The sequence below is a fragment of the Watersipora subatra genome, chromosome 1, assembly GCF_963576615.1.
Source record: "Watersipora subatra chromosome 1, tzWatSuba1.1, whole genome shotgun sequence".
Classification (NCBI taxonomy): domain Eukaryota; kingdom Metazoa; phylum Bryozoa; class Gymnolaemata; order Cheilostomatida; family Watersiporidae; genus Watersipora; species Watersipora subatra.
This window is the reverse complement of record NC_088708.1, coordinates 18,396,058-18,419,974: the sequence shown is the minus strand read 5'-3', so window position 1 is coordinate 18,419,974 and position 23,917 is coordinate 18,396,058. Positions and strand designations below refer to the sequence as shown.

General features: G+C 36.0%; 1 protein-coding gene across 1 annotated transcript; it reads left to right on the top strand.

Moving 5' to 3' along the window:
- Positions 1-9,760: 9,760 nt before the first annotated feature.
- On the top strand, positions 9,761-23,701 carry LOC137407430 (serine/threonine-protein phosphatase 6 regulatory ankyrin repeat subunit B-like). Its single transcript, XM_068094074.1, has 12 exons — positions 9,761-11,856; positions 12,179-12,379; positions 13,049-13,168; positions 13,270-13,389; positions 13,491-13,610; positions 13,712-13,831; positions 14,247-14,387; positions 14,983-15,105; positions 15,207-15,326; positions 21,222-21,308; positions 21,509-21,571; positions 23,311-23,701. Exons 1-12 carry the CDS (start codon positions 9,858-9,860, stop codon positions 23,328-23,330), a joined length of 3,234 nt encoding a protein of 1,077 aa, XP_067950175.1. The 5' UTR covers positions 9,761-9,857; the 3' UTR covers positions 23,331-23,701.
- Positions 23,702-23,917: the final 216 nt, after the last annotated feature.

The window sequence follows — 23,917 nt, the reverse complement described above, 5'->3', positions numbered from 1 at the left end:
TAGCAGTATAACTTTCAGCTAATAACCCTGGTCATTTCAAATCTCGCTCCGCTTGTATCACTTGTAGCCATGGCACAAAATATCTTAGCAGGGCATAGCAAACACTTGCACCCTTTTGTCATAGATGATTAGGTACAAAAGGATTTACTCAAATTCTCTATATGGTTTATCACTGCCCTTTACTGCCTGTTAAATGTTAAAATCTTACCCCGTTTTGAAAGAAAAATTAATAAATTGAACTTAGTTTCTTTTTGGTAGTGCTTATTAGTGAATTTATATTTCAGTAACTCGAAAGTGAGAGGCAATCACAAATTAAACATTATAATGCTCGCCAATAGTAATGAGGTTGCGCTGGCAAGGGTCCAGCTTCATGCAAATGATAGTACTCATGGGCAATACATGAGGTGTGTGAAATGATAAGCGCTTTCAATTCATTTGCGACGTCCTCCATTTCTATATCTAAGACGTTGAAATCAGCATTCTTGTAGTACTCTCCTATTTTTGCATTGGTAGGCACAAAATGCAAGCTTTGAACAGTGTGGGCAAGATTATGGGATCGTTTTGAAGCCACAGCTTCTACTTCTCGTATGACAGGGTTATGGCCTATGAAATGGGTATCTGTACTTCTATCAATATAGCCTAGGGGAGCGTGGTTTGGTGCATCCCTTACCTCAAGGTGCAAGGTCGATGGATTTACGCTTGCAAAAAACTGTAGGCTTCCAAAAACATCTCTAAATTCTAAAAATATATCTCTTTTGTCTGAAAATTTGGTTACTTCGACTACTAACGCAACCGTCTTTGTTAAAAAATCTATGATTTCCATGCACAGTATTGGAAAGTTTGCTTGGCTGCGAGATACCGCATAGCAACATGGCCGAATAAATAAGTCTCGCCAGGGCTTTAAACAGGCAATAGAGGGATTTGGTGGCAAACCTTTGACAAGAAGGCCAGGAAGTTCGCGTGTCATCGGGTAATCATGCATTTGATAGGAAGTGTGCATTACCTTCAGTGCTGCCACCATTATTATTGCTTTGCTTATGACTGTTCTTGGAAACTTGTACTCCAGAAGCACAGAGTTGTTCTGCTCTTGGGCATTGATGGTGGCCAGCCAAGGAACAGCGTTTCCTGATTGCATGTTAGCCATGTGGTGTAAAGTCGTTATTACTGTGAATGGAACACTTTTTGTATCCGTCAACATCTTCCACACCATCTGCTCCTGGGCATCTGGTTCCAGCACATTGTGCAGTTCTGAACTATCAATCCGACTAATCGGTTTATTGTGTTTGGGAAAATACAGCAAGCTCGTTTCTTGAGTGAGTAGAAGGCCTCCGTGTACAGTCATGACCATATTTCTTGACCATAGCATTATATTGGCTCGTTGCAACTGCATGTTTATTGCTACTAGAAATATTGGCTCGTACCAGAGACGAGAATCTAATGGCCCGACACTGCGACTTACATCATAGATTACGTAGTATAAGATGTCATCTTTTGCTCCTTCTGGTCTAATCATCAACAATGATACTCGTTGAAGTCTGAGGATATCAGTGCAATCCACCAATATTTGATTTGCGGGGCCAGCCATCACCTCTTAATCACCTGACAAACCTGTGAATTGAAGTAGACGTTCAGCCCTTCGGACATTTGTAAACTTATATTATCCAAATAGTAATCACCTGGCACTTTTAGTAAGTTATTAGCAAAGGTTTGTAATCAACTCAATACTGTATGTATGCTATTAATAAATGTTTGTAATATGTTTGAAACTGTCGGTATAATATTGAGAAATGTTTGTAACCCACCTGGTACTGTATGCATTATATTGATAAATGTTTGTAATATACCTGAAACTGTAGATATGATATTTGTGAGTGTTTGTAATATATCTGGTACTGTGTGTATAATAAGGATAAATGTTTGTAATCCACCTGGTACTGTATGTATGATATTGAGAAATGTTTGTAATCCACCTGGTACTGTAGATATAATATTTATGAGTGTTTGTTAACTAAAATTTTCAGAAACAAATATCTAAACTAAGCATTTAATCTCAAATATTATTACATGATCTGCTTGTGTGAATGCTTTCCATTGCCAGTAAGTACTGACAAAATGATATTAGCTGATAATGTTGTTAATTGTTAATCCGCTCTCTGACGATGTATATAGACAATGAAAAACCATACCTAGTTACGTCTGTGTAGTGTTTTCTTCAACAAAAAGTGATCTAGTATTCTATTTCATTTAAGAGTTACCGCATATCTTGATGACATCATATGGTCTGCATTAAAACTATGATATTTGTTAATCCAACAATCTTTCATAACTTTCATAGTTTTTAACTTAGCTATTTTTACAATAGCTGCATAGTTTTTGTACAGGTTTTCTTGTGACCTCGTGATGAACCACTTTAGCATTGCCATAAAACCCATTATAAGTTTGTCATGTTGCTCTTTGATTGGATGAAGATTTTTTAAGGCTAAAAACAAAAAATTATCCAAAGTGGTTAAAGTAGTACTGTTAGCATGAATGTGTATCACAAGATCCTAAAAACTCCTCAACATAGTGCAGTAGTTTGGGGTAGAACATAATTCTTGTATTTCTATACGTATTTAAATGGTAGCCTTACGAAACAAATCAATGCACATTCCGGGATTAATGCATGTAAAATGCTAGTACCAGGTTTTTTATGTGTGCTTTGCCTTCAAGCAAAGCCTGAAGTGATGGCAAATAAATTATGTAGATTTCCGGTGTTAAAAGTAGGAATTGGTTGTTCTCATAACTTATTAATCGATTTCAGTTTTAACTATCCCAATAAAATGCTATTTATTTACATATAATATTTTAAATACACACTTTGTAATAGTGGTTGTTCGCAAGTAACACCTGCTACAAAGTGTCTTACAAGGATATGCAAAACAACTATACAACCTGGTACTAAACAACTATAAACCATTGTGTTTGACAACCTAGGAACTATCCATCAACCTTATGAAGTCTTTCCATAAAGTTAATGCTACTGCAAGCTGGCGTAGAAATATGATTAATTTTGCTATAGAGAAGATATTAAATATTTTAGCTCGGCACCCAATGTTTTTGATTTGTGTAATTCTGATAAACAGCAGTTTTTTTCAGCAGATGCAGAAACCATCATACAACCATAACTGACTACAGAAAAAGCAGGGTGTAAAACTCATCAGTTTAGCTTTTGTTAAAATTTGTCAACATTATGGCAACTGATGATCAGTTAATCAGACAAGCAATAAAGTGCCACTCAGTTATACAAAGAATTGTCTGCTCTTTGTTGTTTGTGTCCAGCTCACAACTTTCTCTAGTGATTATTTTCTGTGTAGCATTGCATCGGATTAGTGCTGTGGGAGCTACTACAGACTTCACAACTGAGTGTTAAGTCTGGTATTTATACAGCGCTTAGTTTATTTTCCTGCAGTGTGCTTTATGTTGTGTCATTCAATGTGGTGCTGTTATGTTTTCTCTGTAATTTTCTGTAATGTGCTGCCCCATGCTTCATACCTTGCGCAACTGTCGATGTTGCTGAGATGACGGTACAAAATTGATGCCCATTGAATGATTTTATCACTTCTACCTGCAAAGTCTCGGCTGATGTTACACAGTTGATGTGAGTTTTTTATCTGTGCATTGCTGCTAGTTACCATTGACAGGGCCTACAGTAGCAACTAGAGGCAATCAATGTAACAGGTCAATCTGTAACAGACTGCTTCTGGGTCTTGTGATATAAATGCGATATAAGTTATCGGTGAGCCATGTACCTAACTATGGCACTATCACAACCAGTATCAATTATCAATGATGAATTAGATGTAATATAAATAAAGCCACCGAGGTGGAGTGTGACTATTTCCAAACAGTAACAGCTGAGAGTTTAATCAGAACTCACATGACAACATTTAATAGCTCATAGTTATTATAATAATATATCTAGAACAAACACTGCAAATTTAATTTAATTAATTTTGCCAAATTATTAACGCGTTAAACAAAACCACAAGCGATTATAGCAGGTTATCTAAGTAGCCGTATGTGTTAGTAAGAGAAGCCATAAAACCTCCACTAGTCATGATGTCATGACGTTTTGTACCAATTTATATGTAAACTGGCTGCTGGAAATTTGGCTCAAGAAAGTATGTATTGACAGCAATGTATCTAATTTCACAAGTTGCCATAGGTTATTGCAAAAAAAGTGCATCTTTTATTGGATATCTGATGAGTCCTGATTCGTGGGTAGGCTTATGCGTCATGCTTAAAAATGGTCTTCATTAAAGTCAAGGAAATGAGAGACAGGTGTGTGTGTGAAATGAAATGGATATTACCTTTATTTCCACCAAAAAATGTGGTTGAGAGCAAATCAGGCCATGAGACAAAAAACATACAAAAAATATCAAAGTGAATCATGCGTATCAAAAGAAAAAGTTATTTTGCGTAATGCTGTTCTATAGTGTAAATTGATAAGTTGATGATGTCTCGTATAAGGTGCATATGGTTTTTTTAGGAAGTAGGAAAGTAATGGATGGTTAGGTAGATTGGAGATGCGATTTGAGTATTTTAAACAGCAAATATCTAGTTACACATTTAGCTCCTCATTTAGACGCTTGTCATTACTGTCCATATCAAGTAGCATAACCCTAAGGGAAAATGTTTGGTGGTGTTATGATTTTCTTTATCCGTTTTCGATGCAAAGAGATACCAGCTTGGAGAAGCGTAAGACAAAATGGACAATATATGATTCTGGTGAAAGAGTGATAGTCTCAGTTACTAGCTAAGGTGCAAAGCTACTTGATATTTGTCCCGGGATGTATAACTAAAGTTGAGAGAGTTAAAAACTACTCAGAGGTGAATAAATTGTTTTGGTAATAGACAGTTTTAGCGCTGATGACCAGCACAGAATTTTTTCCTCTTTGATTCATTTATATCAATATGTATATTCATTTTATTCTATAATACTAATCCTTCTTTGTAGCCCATACGCTTCTTTCTCTTCTCACTCTTAGACACTATATATGACCCCTTTTCACTCTTAGACACTATATATGACCCCTTCTCACTCTTAGACACTATATATGACCCCTTCTCACTCTTAGACACTATATATGACCCCTTCCCACTCTTAGACACTATATATGACCCCTTCTCACTCTTAGGCACTATATATGACCCCTTCTCACTCTTAGACACTATATATGACCCCTTCTCACTCTTAGACACTATATATGACCCCTTCTCACTCTTAGACACTATATATGACCCCTTCTCACTCTTAGACACTATATATGACCCCTTTTCACTCTTAGACACTATATACGACCCCTTCTCACTCTTAGACACTATATATGACCCCTTCTCACTCTTAGACACTATATATGACCCCTTCTCTATACAAAATGCAAAAATGAAAGATTTCGGCAAAAATGCTTATAAAATTTTTTACAGAAAACAATGTCTTTCTCACTCAAATTATACCAACCCATCAACTTAAAATTAAACCACGACAGCTAAACCAGAGCATTACAAAACATTGTCAGTAAAGTAGGGCGTAATACCCAATCCAAAGAGATGCGCAAGTTAAGCATGCGATCAGCATATGCTGTACAGGTCACCATCTCTCTATAATAGTCTATACCAAATTGTATAACAGTACAACTAATCGCACGATTTCTAAAGGTTAAAATAATTAAGATAGTTTTAGTGCGATGGGAATACTTACCACACAGTAATTGTACATGGTACGACTGTGTATATGATATAATGATCTAGAGTATACACTTTGTAACGCGAAGAACTTACCTCGTGGTCATTAGCTTCAGCTCGATATGATTACATGGCTTCTGTAAGAAGTGAGAGTATCAGATAAAAATATACATGTATATCCATCCGTCCAACCACATGAGATGGTTCATCAAAATCTTTTAAAAATATACACTATCATTTTTAGTTTGAACAGGTTGAAATTTTGTAGAAAACACTGCTTGATATGTTTAATTATGCTATTTTAAAATTACTCTAGTCGACCAGCATTATAAGGCTAAAAGTAGTTATTTTATAGGAATAATAAATTACTCTCCGAGGGCTGTAGCTTCGCTGTTTTCTATAACTGCATTTCTAGATTATGTGCCATGCTTCTTATTGGTCTGACATGTTTGCTGTAGATATTGGTACCATGACACAACCAAATTCGACATCTGAAGATTTGAGTGACCTGGTTCGGCTAGAGAGTGTAACTGCAGTTGAGCTAAGAGGAGTTAGTAATTTCAATAAGTCAGGCACATTAGTCTCTGTATATAATGTATCTGGACGGCAGGACGGCCCATACATATTCAACCCTTTGCTATTGCATCTCTATAAAATGCCTGGAAACACTGATGTTGAAACTACAGTGAAAGTGGATGACCCCGATGATGGACACACAATACTGATGGCTGTAGGAAGTCTTTGTTCCACTACAAGCCTATTACAACTGTATCTCGGATCAACTACTAACATTCACATAGCTAGTATTGATGATGAAAATATATGGACAGCAATTGACACAAATTCGGCCAACTCATTAATATGGAAGGAGCGCAGTGACTCGTATATGAGGCCATATCATGTGGCTATGACGCAATGTCAATGGGCGCGAATTAGCCTCGGAAGTGAGTATGTCCAATCAGTCGCATCATTTGAGGCCCATGGTAAAAACCATTCCTTGTGTCTACGATTTCATAGTCAACTTCATGTTTACCAAAAGGCGATATTAGTTATGGCAGCGTTGAAGCTATTTGAGGCTAGGTTCCACTTGCATACTCATATTATAGCTTCTGAAATGCCTGCCAACATGCCACCATTGAAAGCCGATACGGACGCTCTGTCATGTTTACAGCATGTCGGTGACAGCGTACTAAGGCCATACAGTATCAATGGTTCTGATAGTTTAAACAATGGCGTGAATTACGTTTCTGAGTTGCTCGAGTTGGTGCACAACGCTGTAACACTTATTGTTGTGCATAAGGAACGAAAACCGGAATCGCATGTAATCGAGTTCAGAAACACCATCGATATGCTATGCTTTTACGCAAAGGTCGATTTATCTACAAACACAATTACTGTCCATACGGAAGATGATTCTATTCTTGGTCATATCGTTCAAGCCAATGGAGAAATGTTAATAAACAATCGACTAGAAATGAACAGCAGGTTAATTGCTCCTTATAAAAACTTGCAGAATCAACATTACCGTGTACAGCATGTCTATAGTGCGACTGACCCGGCCTTTAAGATGGCTGAGTGTGCGCTGACAGATGCCCTTTCTGCTTTACACATCCACATTAATGAGAAACTAGAAGCACCCCAAAAGGCTATGATTCTGGCCTACAGTGCATACTTGGCCAAAGCTTACTACGAGTTATTCATGACAGGGCCTCTACCGACTGTCGAGGAATACCCGTACCGCAAGAAGAAAACTCAGGATTGATAAAATTTTACTATTTCTGTCTATTTGTTAATCAATTTTAATAAACAATCACGAAGTAAAAAAAGCTATCGCTTTTGTAGCACATTTAAAGATAATGTTCTATAAATGACACTCTAAAATGTAGTTGTAGTGGCCATTGGCTAGGTTCTTCTACCCAATGGATTTGAGTCTAAATACATAACTTTTATAATAACTTTTAAATATAGTATTTTTCAGGGTGGTGGGTTCTCCAGCAGGTATATCAACTACCAAAATTATGTACTATATGTAATCTAAAACAATTTAATTGTTGTACACAAAGTTCATTATATGAAAATGAAAATACAAATCTTTTAAAACTTCATATCAAGAGAAAAGCGTTTCGTTTAATTCAAACAAATTTGGAGAAAAAATAAAAACACAGTAAAGGTGTTTAAATGTTAAATAATTAGCAAGTAAGGGCTAAATAAAGTGTTTTCTACTACAATGATTACAATGAAAAATTATTTGATACTGATACAAATAATACAAACTGAAAAAAAAACATGAATATTTTGACTTAATAATGACAATGAGTACATAAAAGTGTGTGTATGAAAAGGTTTATGTTGAAGAAGAAGCTATCCATCCAAACTTTGAATACAACGATACTGGTACATATGTAAAATTGAGATATATGATTTAAATACATCACTGTAGTGCACGAAAGTAAACAATAATCTTTGTCCGGCAGAAGTTATATAGTTAGGAGGTGAATGCTGACAGTTTTCAGTGATTGACATTAGGATTTGTCATTAGTCAATGCAAATAAAAGTCGAGCTAGAATTGAAGGCATGCAAATTAAAATGGCACATTTGAAAATGACAAGTTAAAAAATAGGTAATTAATATAAGCATTTTAAAAAACTTGAAAAAAACCAATGCAAAAGGTTTCTGTTTGTTTTTGAAATTACTAATTAAATTATATTGATTAATAATGAAAAGTACTTGCTTAGCTTGTATTTTGCTGTCTCAGCTAAAAGTAAAAGTGGTAATACAACTCTGATACGTCGAACGAATGCAACGTGGAAAACAATGCCAAGCCGATAATTTAATAACCGATAGTTTTTTCGCAGTTAATGTATTTTAACCAATTCACTAGACATACATATGATAAAAATTTAAACACCTCATTTTATATATAAAGATTATTAAATAGATATACATTGAGATATATATCTATCTTTATATATCTTATATATAGATAAAAATCGTAGATTCGCATGAAGAAATTCACCAAAAAATTCTTTCACCGCCGCAAAGCATTATTTTTTGTTCCAAAACAATCAGAAGAACTCATGTTGAAACTGCCTTCAAATCTTTCATTTAGATTCTCAGACCAAACCTGGCTTGAAAGGTCCAAACTCCTTAACAAACCAACTGGTGAACACGAGAGCTACAAATTGGTTGACAAAATGGTTGATACAAATGAACTTGTCAACTATCCAATAGAATTTTTAAATGGCAAGCAACCTGTGGGGCTGTTTCCTCATAGTCGTATTTTGAAAAGAGGAGTCCCAGTTATACTTCTCTGAAACAGACCCACCAAAGCTTTGCAATGGAACTTGATTAGTTATTGAACAGAAGATGGTCTATGTGCTAGAGGTCGCAATTTGGACCAGAGTCTCTCTCATTCCATTAGATTGGCCATTTTAATTTGAAAGACTTCAGTTTTCAACCAAACTCAGCTTTGCAGTGTCTGCAAATAAAAGTCAAGGGCAAACAATAAAAGTTGTTGGACTGAACCGTACTGAACGGAAAAACCATCAAGTACATCAAGAAGTTATTTACAACTTATATTCATATCTGATCTACTGATTGTCTTAAACAGCTTAACCCAGTAGTATACACATCTATCGTATATTTTTGTTCTTTGCAATATCGATTGACACGCCACGCTGATTTATTAAGAGGAAGTTCAGCGTATGTGCCTTCGATCAATGATTAAATAAAGTAAGATAACAATAGACGTGTATATAATGACATTGAAACTGCGCAATACCAGTTTCACTTTGTTATCACTATGGGAATGAATACTGCACGGTACAGTGAACCTGTTAGTAGTAGCATTACTAGCAAGCCTGTTGCTGACATCAATAGATTGACGGAGATATAGCTATTGCATCTAGCTGTGATAGGAGTAACGGGTGTTTTATTAGACAAATAAAGAAATGTCACATAACCACATAGCGAGACTTATTAGAACTGGAAACAAATCACAACTGCAACAAGCTCTCAAAACTCTATCCTTTGCGAACAGACCTGAGGAGCTGCTGGGAAGAGCCACAGAAAAGGCTCTTCGAGTGGCAGTGTACGATGGGCACAATGAAGTACTTGAAGTTGTATTACAAGCAATGACCGTTGGTGAGAGGTTAGAGATCATGAAGCAGCACGATGAGCAGGGATATACTTTTATATCAATGGCTGCTTATAAAGGACACATCGACACCGTGAGAATGTTGCTCAACTTTTTAAAAACTGATAACGCTGAATACCAAGTGTTATCTGCTCTCAATTCTCGCAACAGCACAGCAATTCATGCCTCGGCTCATTCAGGACATGTCGCCATTGCTGAAGTTATGCTAGCCTCCATTAATCCAGAACAAAGAGCTTGCCTACTGTTGCTTCAAGACTCTGATAAATACACTGTTCTCTCCTTAGCAGCATTTCACGGTTACAGCGAGTTCGCTAAATATGTACTTAGCAGCTTAGAAATGGAAAAAAGGTGGAAACTGTTAAAAACTGTAAACGAAGAGGGTTTCACTTCTTTGCATATTGCCAGCTCAAAAGGACACGGCTCAACAGTAGCTGTTATTCTAAAGACTCTTAATATTAAGCAAAAAATGGAGTTGTTGAAGAGCGAGAACAAAGAAGGTTTTACCGCCCTCTCTCTCGCCATACAGTTCAAACACCAAGATGCAATGAAAGAGATACTTAATGCTGTCAATGATAAATACAAGATGGTTTTGTTGAGACAGAGAAGTAAAAAGGGTGGAACTGCAGTGACTGCCGCAGCATACAGTCAAAGTTCTGAAATGATGAAATGTCTATTAAAACAGATTCACCGAGATTCCCATTATGAGCTGCTGAAAGAGTGCGGTGAAGGTGGCCGAACACCCTTGAATGTAGCTGCATATAAAGGCTACAGTGAAATGGTTGAAGTGATATTAGAATCAGTTGAGAATGATGAAAAAATATCATTACTGCAAATGAACGAGGAAGATGGGAATACAACACTGTCTCTTGCTTCCTTTGGTGGTCACCTTGAAGTGGTAAAGGCTGTTCTTGACAGCATCAATCAGGGGGTGCGTGAGAAACTTTTAGCTCTAACAGATAAATACGGCAATACTGCAGTTCATGTGGCAGCAAGCTGCGGCCATGGGGAGACATTCATGGCCATGATTAGCTCGGTCACCCAGGCTCAGATGTACAGTCTGGCTCGCTTGCAAAATGATAAAGGTAAAACTATATTTCACTACGCAGCTGAAGAAGGCAACACGGAAGCTCTAAACAAAATTCGTCAGGAGACATCAGAACCTCAGTGGCAAGAGCTGATGAACATGGAAGATACAGAAGAATGTACTGCTCTTGGTGAAGCAGTAAGCAGAGGCCAGACTGCTGTTGTAAAACTTTTGCTCAATTCTATTACCCCTAAACAAACACATGACATGTTAAAAATTTCAAATGACTACCAAAGGACGCCACTCCACTTTGCTGCGTGTAAAAGCTATTTTGAAACAATCAAAGCGGTACTAGAAAAAATAAGCCCCTCAGACGTTTTGAGCTTGCTCACTATAACTGATGTGGATGGAGAAAGTCCTATATTTGAAGCGGCTGCACAAAGCGAGGGTAGAGTGCTTTCAGTTATGCTCAAGATGATTGACAACCCTAAGAAGATATTTAAGGCATTATCCGAAGTAAATGCTGAAGGACTCATCTCACTGCAGTCAGCTGCAAGTCGAGGAAATGCTGATGCAGTTGAAGTAATCTCCTCAAAGATTTCAGCGCAAGGACTTGAATATCTGCTCTCAAAAACTGATGCGAATGGTGACACAGCGTTGTCACACGCAGCTAAAAGTGGCAAAGTAAATTTTATCAAAGTTGCAGCAGGATGCCTTAGTCCGGAGAGACTATATTCTATTTTAAAGACACAGAACTTGCAAGGTCATACTGCCATGCATCATAGCGCCAGCCAGGGCTGCCTACAAGCTGTCACAGATGCTCTACAATGTCTAAACCCGGAGTCGATGTCTGATCTACTAGCTGTCAAAGACTATGAAGGTTCAACAGCGCAAGCACTTATTTCTGCTTCAGCTGATTATCAGACACAAAAGCAACCTGATCCTCCAGCAGGTTAGTATAACTATGACATAAATGGTAGACTCCTATGCTGCACCACCAACACTGTTTAAAGTAAAACTCGAAACACTCACTGTACTTAGTTTACTAGTCGTCAATCGATTGTCTAGTAGTCGTTACATAATTGGTTTTATTCTGATTTGTTGTCATACAAGTTAGACTGTGTGACATTTAGAGGTCATATGAATTGTAGCTTGAACTGATCAAGAAAGAGATTGCTTACTAATAAAATGTTATTAGGGTTTTCCATTAATTTAGTCATTAGTGAATTATCACATAACCTAATAATTTTGTGCAGCTGATAAAAACTTTGTAGTAATCGAAGAAGTGCCGCAGGAACTCAATATACCTCTTGGAGATGCTAACAAACTGAATGAACTTTCAAGAGGGAAGACTCAGCCCGATAATTCTTTACCAAACGTCATAGGTCGTGAGGCAGAAAAAGAAAAAATGGAAACGCGTTTTGATATAAAACGAGAACTACCTGAGAAAAAAAAACGTGTCGTCAAGAGTGAAGGTAGGATGACATGTTCTTATCACAACTGTCACAAATATTGTTGCTACGGAGTTACTGATTGTAGCTAAAAGATAATTTGACAATAGGTAGGATCTAAGTTATATCTACACCACACCTTGAAATGATTTTAAATAACACTGAAAAATATATTTTTGCGTTTTAGCCGATTATTTTAAGGATTTTTAACAAAATTGTTAATTGCAGTAAGGAATTGTGTCCTCTTTTGCAAAATAGTTTTTAGAAAGAAGTAGGTGATACAATGCTAGTACTTATCTGCTATTCAAGCAGGGCTATGGCTAGAGGCAAAGGATTACACTGTATAAAGACTTGCCAATTTTCCAAAGTAAAAATATTGACTTCATCAATGCACATGTTTTGAAGTATCTTGGCTTAGCGTGAGCTATTTTTTGTTTTGTATAGATGTAATACAACAGATTTCATCAAATACATTACAGATAGCAGTCGCTAATGCGTACACATTAGTTATATAGTAAAATCAAATGTATATGTATGTATGTGTACTTGTGGGTTATTTTGCCTTTTAGTATTTTTGTCAGCAAACATCCAAACTTATCAATTTTCACCATTTGTAAATTGTAACAGACACTAGTCACCAATGCGAACACATTACTTATAGAACAGTCAAATATATGATTTTTAACATTCTAGAAGTTCAAGGTCTAAATGAGCTAGACAAAGATGATAAACCGAAGGAAGACAAACAATCACAGGATATGATGAAAAACCATGAACTAAACATACTGTGCCGAGACACTTTTAAAGATGAAGGTGAAGCATAACAGAAGTCATCTAATGTGTTACAGATATTAACCACCAATGTGTATACATTATTTATAGAAAGGCCAAATATATGATTTCTATAATTTTAGAAGCTAAAAATCTAAAAGAACGAGACAAAGATGATATAATGAAGGAAGACATACAACTACAGGATATGATAAAAAACCAGGAACAAAACATCCCATGCCAAGACATTTTTAATGTTGAAGGTGAGGTATAACAGAAGTCATCTAATGTGTTACAGATATTAACCACCAATGTGTATACATTATTTATAGAAAGGCCAAATATATGATTTCTATAATTTTAGAAGCTAAAAATCTAAAAGAACGAGACAAAGATGATATAATGAAGGAAGACATACAACTACAGGATATGATAAAAAACCAGGAACAAAACATCCCATGCCAAGACATTTTTAATGTTGAAGGTGAGGTATAACAGAAGTCATCTAATGTGTTACAGATATTAACCACCAATGTGTATACATTATTTATAGAAAGGCCAATTATATGATTTCTATAATTTTAGAAACTAAAGATCTAAAAGAGCTAGACAAAGATGATAAACCGAAGAAAGCCAAACAACCACAGGATATGATAAAAAACCATGAACTAAACATACCATGTCGAGACACTTCTAAAGTTGAAGGTCAAGCTAAGTTAAAGGCTTTGCCTAATTGCTATTAAATTTGAAATATTTTGTGGGTAGATTTCTGCTTAGATGTAAGTATCACAATGTTGTTCTTTCGGGTTTCTCTTTCATCTTAAGACCCAAGACTTCATAGCTCATTATGTCATAAAACACTATGATTTTTTTGCTTCCAGAGATTTACAATCATAGCTTCATGTCTTTTTAATATTGATGCACAAACACCTGAGAATGTTACATCACAGACGCTCAGTAGGCCTGCAACTTTTCATATGTCGGTAAACATGATCCAGTCATGATTCGAAAAGAACTACTGAACAAGAAGAACTTGCTTATAAGAAAGAAAAGCAGTTCCGGAGAGTAATGTGGATATTTTATTCATGTAGACTATAAATTGCATCATTTTTGTTTCCAGGAGCACAAGGTCAGTTAACTTCAAAGAAGGTTATTGACCCTCTCACGGACAACAGCTCCTCTCTAGAAGGGTATACTGAATTAAAGCCAGTACGTAACAGCCTACAAAATATTCCAGGTGCTCTTACATATCAGAATGATGGTAGGTATAAGCATAAGTCAAGTAGACTATGGTGTTGAAATAGTTATTTTTTATTAGAGGTGAATGAGGAAGACACTGATGTAAGTAGGAGTAATACTGTTGCTACGGAATTACTATTTGTAGCTGAAAGATAATTTGAAAATAGTCAAGTTACTCAGTCAAGTCCACACACACCTTGAGATGATTTTAAATAGCACTAAAAATTATTTGTTGTGCAATTGCCAATTATTTTAGTGAATTTTAACAAAATTTTTAATTACTGTTAGAGAATTGTGCTTTTTTGCAAATTTTTTTTAGAAAAGAGTAGGTGATACAATGCTAGTACTCATCTGATATTCAACTAGGGCTATGTCTAGAGGCAAAGGATTACACTTTATATAGACTTGTCAATTTTCCAAAGTAAAAATATTGACTTCATCAATGCACATGTTTTGAAGTACATGTATCTTGGTTTAGCGTAAGCTATTTTTTGTTTTGTACAGTGTAGTAACCTTTGCTAATACAACAGATGTCATCAAATACATTACAGATAGCAGTCTCTAATGTGTACACATTAGTTATAGTAAAATCCAATGTATAATTTTTATTATTTTAGAAGCTGATGAGGATCTGAAGGTGCTAGACAAAGATGATATACTGAAGGAAAACAAACAACCACAGGATATGGTAACAAATCATGAACAAAACATACCATGCCAAAACACTTTTAATGTTGAAGGTGAAGTATAACAGAAATCATCAATTGCATTACAGATACTAGTTACCAATGTGTATATATTATTTATGGAAAGGCCGAATATATGGTTTCTATAATTTTAGAAGCTGAAGATCTAAAAGAACAAGACAAAGATAATAAACTAAAGGAAAACAAACAACCACAGGATATGGTAACAAACCATGAACAAAACATACCATGCCAAAAAACTATTAATGTTGAAGGTGAAGTATAAAAGAAATCATCAAATACATTACAGATTCTAGTTACCAATGTGTACACATTATTTATATAAAGGTCAAATATATGATTTCTATGATTCTAGAAGCTAAAGATCTAAAAGTGGATATGCAGGGACAAATCCTTTTGCTACTACAACAGTATTACATTTAGATATGCTAATAAAATTTGCTAATTTGATTAGTGCATTTGATAATTTTAACATTAGCATAATCTATATATATATTTCTCAAAGTTTGTGTGTGTATTCATGTATTCATTTGTAGATGTGATTGTCCAGCTAGAGCTATTATTTTAGCACTGTGCCCACGTGTTGCGATGCCTCTGCTAAGAGATATTTTTTGTAAGGTTTAATTACTATAACTTAAGAGAATGAACAAACTGTTCATCAGTTTGAGAATCAACAAACTGTTCTAGAGTGTATTCCCAGTTCAAAAGTGAACTGCAGAGGCCAATGTCAGATCCTCCCCGATCCAGCACTTCAAAGTTCTGGAAGGACATCTGGGAGAAAGAGACTACTCATAACACTACTGCAAATTGGCTGAAGAGGCTTAAAGAGAGCCATCAACACACTGTGGCTCAGCAAGGACTCACCATCAGCAAAGTGGACATCAAGTGCAGAGTGCAGTGCATGAAGAACTGGGAAGCACCTGGCCATGACATGATTCAAGCCTTCTGGTTGAAGAAATTGACATCACTTCACACTAGAATGGCTAAGCAGATGGAATGCCTAATAGAACAAGGTGACCATCCGGAATGGCTGACCAAAGGATGAACTGTACTTCTGATAAAAGATCCAAAGCAGGGGCCGATTCCCAAAAACTATCGACCAATAATGTGCTTGCCCACCACCTGGAAGCTGCTCTCAGGAATAGTTGCCGACAAACTGGAAGAGCACATAAGTCACTATATGACCAGTCTCCAGAAAGGAATTGGGCGCAACACCCGAGGAGCCAAACATCAGTTACTGGTGGATCGGACGGTCTGTCAAGACAGCAGGAGAAGGCATACCAATCTTGCCATGGCTTGGATTGACTACAAAAAGGCCTTTGACTCAATTCCCCATAGCTGGATACTTGAGTGCCTCAGTATGTACTATGTTCACCCTGCTCTTGTGGCATTCATCAAGATGTCAATGACCAAATGGAAGGCGGAACTGGAGGCTAATGGCAAAAATCTGGTGAGTGTAAAAATTAAGCGAGGCATCTATCAAGGTGACTCCTTATCACCGCTGCTCTTCTGCATATGCCTAAACCCTCTAAGCGATATGCTGGAGAAGACTCAATATGGGTACCAGTTTAAGAATGGCACCAAGATAAACCACCTCTTCTGAATGGATGACATCAAACTGTACGCTAACAAAGGAAGGGACATTAAAGATATAGAAGAAGGGTACAAGTACTTGGGGATTATACAAAGCAACATCAACCACGAAGCCGAGGTACGTCACAAAGCCATTACCGAATAGAAGAAACGCCTTCGACAGGTCCTACAGAACCAGCTCAATGCCAAGAACCAAGTCATGGCAATAACTACCTAGGCATTGCCAGTAATAAGATATCCAGCAGGCATAATAAAGTGGACTGAGGAAGCCATCAAGGAAATAGATATAGAAACTCGTAAACTGCTGACCATGCATGGAGCACTCCACCCAAAATATGATACTAAAATCTCGATAGGAAAGATGGCGCTAGGGGACTCAAAAGTGTACAGCAGACAGTGAAAGAGGAAGAACAAAGCATCAAAGCCTATGCAGCCTCCATGGCCACTTCAGATAAGTTGCTAGCTGAATTTCAATCGGCTGCTTTGACAATGGAGCTTCGCCCTGATGATGAGGCAATTGACTAGCACGTGAAACCTCTTCATGGTGCTTACCACCGACAAATATCTAAGGTTGGCAATCTTCACCAGAAATATATGTGGCTGAACAAAGGAAACCTAATGGCCAATACAGAGTCGCTAATCATGGCAGCGCAGGAGCAAGTGCTCCCAGCAAGGCAACTCCAAACGAAAATCTATCACACTAGAGATAATTCTAGATGCAGACTGCAAAGATGCACCTGAGACCATCCAACACATCATCAGTGGATGCAAGCAGCTAACAGGAAACGCATACAATGAGCGGCATAATCATGTCTCAGGTGTTGTGCATAGAAGTCTATGTGATGAGTATGGCCTTAATAAACCACAACACTGGTGGGAAGCTCCTGGTAAGGTCAATGAAAATGACCGCGGTAAAACCCTCTGGGACTTCTACATCCGGACTGACAAGCATATCCTAGCAAACCAACCAGATATAGTGGTGGTGGACAAAGAGAACAAGAGGGCTACTATAATAGATATAGCAGTACCCAATGATTACAATATAGCTAGCAAAGAAAACGAAAAGGTAGGGAAATATCTCCCTCTTGGAAAAGAGATTGAAAAATGCTGGGATGTAAGAACAACTGTAATTCCAGTAGTCATTGGGGCACTGAGCAAAATAACACCGGCGCATAAAATGTGGCTTGCCCAAATACCGACAGCAATCAACTCAGGTGAGTTGCAGCAAAGTGCACTATTGGGAACAGCTAAGATCTTGAGGCAAGTGCTCAAACTCCTAGGTCTCTGGTAGGAGACCCGAGTTAGAGCAGAAATTACCACCCATACGGGTTAACCGGGGTGAGGAAACAATTTATATATATATATATATATATATACATCATGCTACAGACAGTACTGTTTCGGCTATTGAAGCCTCATCACTGCATCTCAGAGCTCAGGCAAGGGACACAAATCCCATTACCAATGACAGTTGACTTCCTGCCATGAAACAACTAAGCTGCCTCACAGACTTTAAGAAAGTCAATTTACTGACATTCGAGTGCTCAAATCACAAAAGTAGTGAGCTTTGCACATCCCTATATATATATATATATATCTATATATAAAATATTTATAAGTGGAACTTCACTCTATAAGTTAAACATTTTATTACTAATAGTTTCATGTGGTACAATCAGTATCACACTCTTCAGATAAAATGTCTAAAATGAATTTCATACTCCAGTAATAAATACGCCGTTATGCAGAGTTAGATAAGCTGATAATTGGATGAGTGTACAGAAGCCAAAAGCCAAATAGTTAAGTGATACAATTATGTAGCAAGAACTTAACATATATATATATATATATATATATATATATATATATATATATGTATATAATAGATAAGTGGTCAGGCTTACTGCTAACAGCACTCTACGCTCTAAAAAGTGCGTCGTGTTATAACTAACTAGAGTGTTGGAATAGGTTAATGTTACTTATCTTTCTTCCAGATTGGTGTTTTACTTTGGGGTCACGACAGGTCTGTTTCGTGCTGGTGCACTCTTCAGGTGACTTGTGTTAAATGTATATATATATATATATATATTCTGCTATATATATATATAGTAGAATGCCCGGCGTTGTTCGGGTAATAAAAAGGTTTTGGACAGATAATTTGTTTTCGTTTAACATATACAACATTTACCATTGTGACTTTTAAATTTCTTATCATAAAGAAAGTGTTTTTGTGCAGTTCAAATAAATTAAGAGAAAAAGTAAAACAACAGTAAAGGTTTTCAAACTTTTTCGAACAACTGTAACTTTTAAATTTCATATCATGAAAGAAGTGTTTTGGTGAAATAGATTAGAAAAAATATAACTCTAAAGGTGTTTAAATGTAAATGTGAAATCATTAGCAAGTAATGGCTAAATATAGTCTGTTTTGCTACCATTATACAATGAACAATTATTTGGTATACAATTATATGATTTTAGTTCGTTTCAGTGTTGACATCATAAGGCGAAAATATTGTATAGAGTAGCAAAGAAACCCATAGTAATTATCTAATGCAAACACCTGGTGAATCAACAAAATCATTAAAAAATAGTAACAGAACAATATGTTTATCTTAGTAACTATAGTTACCTACAAAAACTTTAGAGTATTTTTTGGTTATGATCTGCAAGTAAAGGTAATATTACAATGTACTATGTGCAAAAAGTACCATGGAGTTTTTACCTTCAAGACAGATGTGTACAATAAACGCTGAATCTAACTTAAATGAATTTAGCTTACTAAAGGCATACTTAAAGGAAGTTTTAGTATGTATTTTAGTAAAATTCAAACTTCAAACTAAAATTTTATCAGTATCTGTTTGCGAATCTGTTTTACCATAACGGATATTGCTGAACTGACATGGTGAGCTACGTATAACTCTTAATAACATATATAATCAGTACACAAATCACCAAATTTTAATTTCAAGAGAAATTTTTGTTAATATCGTATGGCGGAAAACAAATTCGCCCTGGTATGGCGAGGGCAAAAAACCATCATGTTTTATAGTTAGGCGAACAATGTTTTGTAACAGGGGCATCATAACCCGTGGGCGCAATGTATCAATTAATACGCCATAAAGCGTGTGAAATCGGAAAAAGGATATATCTATATATATATATATATTTCTCAATGTACGTCTGTCGTATGTGTGTAGGTTTTCCGGCTATAGCTATTATTAGAACAGCTGAGCTGGACAACAATACAGACTCAAAGTCATGGCTTACCGTCATTGGAAGCCTAACCTTATTAACTAGCTTAGTGCAATTTTCCATTGGCAATATGCCAGGCTACTGGCTTGAAAGGTACAGTTGTTTGACAAAGTTTTAAAACCTTTACAGTTGTTTTTATTTTTCTCTTAATTTATTTTAACTACGCGACACACCTCTCTCATGATATGTACTTTGAAAGTTAGAATGGCAAATGTAGTTATATGTTAAATACAAATCAATTTTCTGTTCAAAGACTCTTCTATTACACGGGCAACACCCCGTGTAATAGAAGAGCCCTTATAATACAGTGTATAATAAGAGCTTTCGTACACTTGTGGTTAGATGCTTGGTTTACAAACATGCGGTTGCAATCATCAGGTGTTCAAATTCAGCACGATGCAAGCTTGTCATTCTAAGATTTAAATAGCTATAGCTAAACAAACTGATTTACAGAATCACAGAAAACACGCAAACACTGCACTGAGATTTATCTCTATAAAGAACGAATTAGCCCTAATATGGCGAGGACGAAAATTCATTGTGTTTTATAAAGTTATGCGAAAACATTTTATAATAGGGGCATCGTAACCCATAGGTGCAATGCATCAATTAATATGTCATTTAGCATGTTGTGAAATCGGAAAAAAGGTATACAGTTTATAGTAAAAGCAATGGTACCGTAAGAGCCTTTGTAGGCTTGTGGTTAGATGATCGGTTTACAAGCATGCGGTGGCAATTATCGTGAGTTAAAATCCAGCACGATGTGAGATTTTCGTTACAAGGTTTTAATAGCTGTAGCTGGACACACCGATTCACAGAATCACAGAAAACACACAAACACTGAGTTTATATATAGATTATTATTATAACTACAGCTGTATATATACAACTGAAGTAAATATTATCTAAAAGAGAATTACATTAATAAAACTAATAAGGAGCGTTTAACTGTAAGTATGAAGCTAAATATAAAATTTATTTAAAGAATAGTTTGTACTCACTGTAAAACCTCTATTTGAATGGCATGGGGCTCTATTTTTCAACCCTTCCTTATAGTGGCATTTAATTATAGGTTGCCTTCAAATAAAGAGTTTATGGTAGTTTTTTGCTACTGTCAGCTTGAAGGATGCTTTTGTATGTGTAGGTGTGTGGTATTTTGCCTTTTACTAACTTTGTCAGCAAACCTCAAAACTTAGCAATTGTTATCATTCTTTGTAAATTGTAAATTCTCACAGAAAACTTCTTTTTAAAAGTTTTTACATCTTTAAATTTTGCTGCATATTATCAGCTTTCAGTTCTTGCAGCGACAGCAGATATGCAGTCATTGCCGAGTAAGGAGACAAATTCAGCTGACGAGTTAGAAATACTGAATGCTCAAGCTAAGGAATACGGTAAATACATACCATAACTTTTATTTGATGTACTCGCTGCAGTTATACATTTCTTCAAGCAGTATACTAGCTGGTTAAATTTTTCCTAGAAACAAACATTATCATTGGTAAAGACATTAACAAAACTCCATATGATCTTTGACTTAATTTCATGGATAACTTTTAGTTTGCTGACTAATAATTGTCCCTTTCCTTTGTAGCGCGCAAACAAGAAGAAGTGTTAGCTCGTATTGCCCAGATTAAATCTCAAAAGACATCAACTGGTCAGTAGTCACGTATACATTGATTGTTGTATATTGCATATGGCTGCATAGCGCATATGATACTCTAATACCTCTGTGTTATGAAAACAAACATACTCAGGTATTCTAGTTTTGAACAAGCAAGTCACTACGAATTCTGTTTATGAAGTGCACAGTTTTCATACGCATAATCTTAAATGTATAGTAAATACACAACACAAGTCAGAGAGTAGTTGTCAAAGCCATTAGCATCACCTATGAAGCAGCTGTTTAAAATGAACTCAATACTTCGAAATAAATTATGTGTTCAACTCACACTGATACAGGATAACATTTATTAATATGTAGAGTGTATTTAGTAGCTTGCCAGTGCCATTCTATATGTAAGCACATCTCTACATCAGAGAGTTAAAGCACTTTACCCATAAAGGTTTCAACTAGGCGTTGTCATTAGTTTTTGATCCTAGTGATTCTCATAAAATCTGTCAAACGCAGCAGAATTCTTGAGTTGCAAACATCTTCACAACCATAGTTGGTACCGACATATACATACATGGACGAGGTTTGCAATCCAAATGTTCGACATTCACTAGTACTATCATTTGAGCTGCCTTTAGCGTACTCTTGTCAGTAGAGAGGCTTGTTGGTTACTGTAATTGCTGGAGTGTCTTGTTGCTTGCAACAGTTAATGAAGTGTTTTATTGTGTCCCGTACTATAAAGAGTGTCTTATTTAATATTGCATTGGATTAAAAGTATTGTTATCTTCTTCAGTTAATTAATTCTCCTGTACTCTATTGTATTTGATAGAGTGTCTTGCTCAGTGTTGCAGTTGTTGGAAAGTGTTGTTATCTGCTGCAGTTAATGCATTCTCTTGTAGTCTACTGTACTTGATAGAGTGTCTTGCTCAGTGTTGCAGCTGTTGGAAAGTGTTGTTATCTGCTGCAGTTAATGCATTCTCTTGTAGTCTACTGTACTTGATAGAGTGTCTTGCTCAGTGTTGCAGCTGTTGGAAAGTGTTGTTATCTGCTGCAGTTAATGCATTCTCTTGTAGTCTACTGTACTTGATAGAGTGTCTTGCTCAGTGTTGCAGTTGTTGGAAAGTGTTGATATCCTTGTCAGTTAGTGAAGTCTCGTGTTGTCTACTTATTTATGAGAGATCACACGATTTTCTGCATCGGTTTTACCAACACTCTAAATGACCCTATTTCATATAAAACTTTTCTTCTTACTATGAAACATCTATAATCCTATAAGCAGCAATGATACTTATCCTTTTGAATTGACTTTGTGCGTTTAACTAACGTAAAAAATGGTTTGCTCTTGCTAGTATTAAGGTATTTGTGTATGTAAACAGAAGCTAGGTTCATATATGAGATGGCTGAATAGATCAGTGACTAGATTCAGTTCGGGCTGCAAAAAGATTGTATATTACAAACCCAACCAGAGTCGACCTGCAGCCCATTCTTTTGGTGGCTCATAAACCTGTCATTAAAGAGACAAAACTTAGTGGGAATCAACCTGCTTGTCAGCACTCACCCGCTTTTTCTGTGGCTTGTATGTTGATAAGTCTAGTCCACTGCAAACTACAAAACTTGAATTTGAATAATAAGCTACAGAGAGTTAACTGTTGCTTGTTTTAAGCATTCCTGTAAACATAGCGCAGCAGCTCAATTGAAATTTAAAAACAATAATAATTTGCATTGAATATTTGGTATAGTTAAATTTTTAAGAACAACATTCCAATTGATAACTTTTGTAGCTAATGGCTCTGAGGAGTGAACTTAATGGATGCTGACAATGAGGCTCAAGAACACAACAGCTGCTCACTTATGAGTTTAACTTTCATTGGCTATTGTTATGTCTTTTATCAGTATTCTTTTGCATTATTAGTTTTTATATTTAAGGTGTTGCATTTGTTGAAATAAAGATGTATTTTTTGCTATTAAATATTGGTATCAATTATAGTTTAGCCCTTTCACTAGTGTCTTGAAAAAATACCTTAACTCTGTATGGCAGGAGTTGCAATAAAGTATAGAAATCCCTACTTTGTGTTCTTTTCATTCAATATGTCTTTTATTATATTACGTGTGAGTTTAATTTTACCTTGCATATATTTAAACAAAGCATTTCAATAATTTATTACAATATAAACTGTGCATTTTACTTGCAAAAGTCTACGTTTTTTATTTAGCACATGTATACTAATCTTACACCTCAACAAGTAACTAACGATGTCACATATTGTTAGCCACCTCTATGCCCTGCCCATTATATAATATTGCAATATGTATTTAAGCAGAAGTGTCAGGGTTAGAAATGATAGATGACCAGTAAGTCAAAAGAAATAATAAATTGTGAGATCACGG

Excerpts from the sequence above, each read along its gene's own strand:
- LOC137407430 (XM_068094074.1), top strand. The coding sequence starts at position 9,858 with ATGACCGTTGGTGAGAGGTTAGAGATCATGAAGCAGCACGATGAGCAG. Across the intron at positions 13,169-13,269 it reads AGACACTTTTAAAGATGAAG|AAGCTAAAAATCTAAAAGAA; the intron begins GTGAAGCATAAC and ends CTATAATTTTAG. Across the intron at positions 13,390-13,490 it reads AGACATTTTTAATGTTGAAG|AAGCTAAAAATCTAAAAGAA; the intron begins GTGAGGTATAAC and ends CTATAATTTTAG.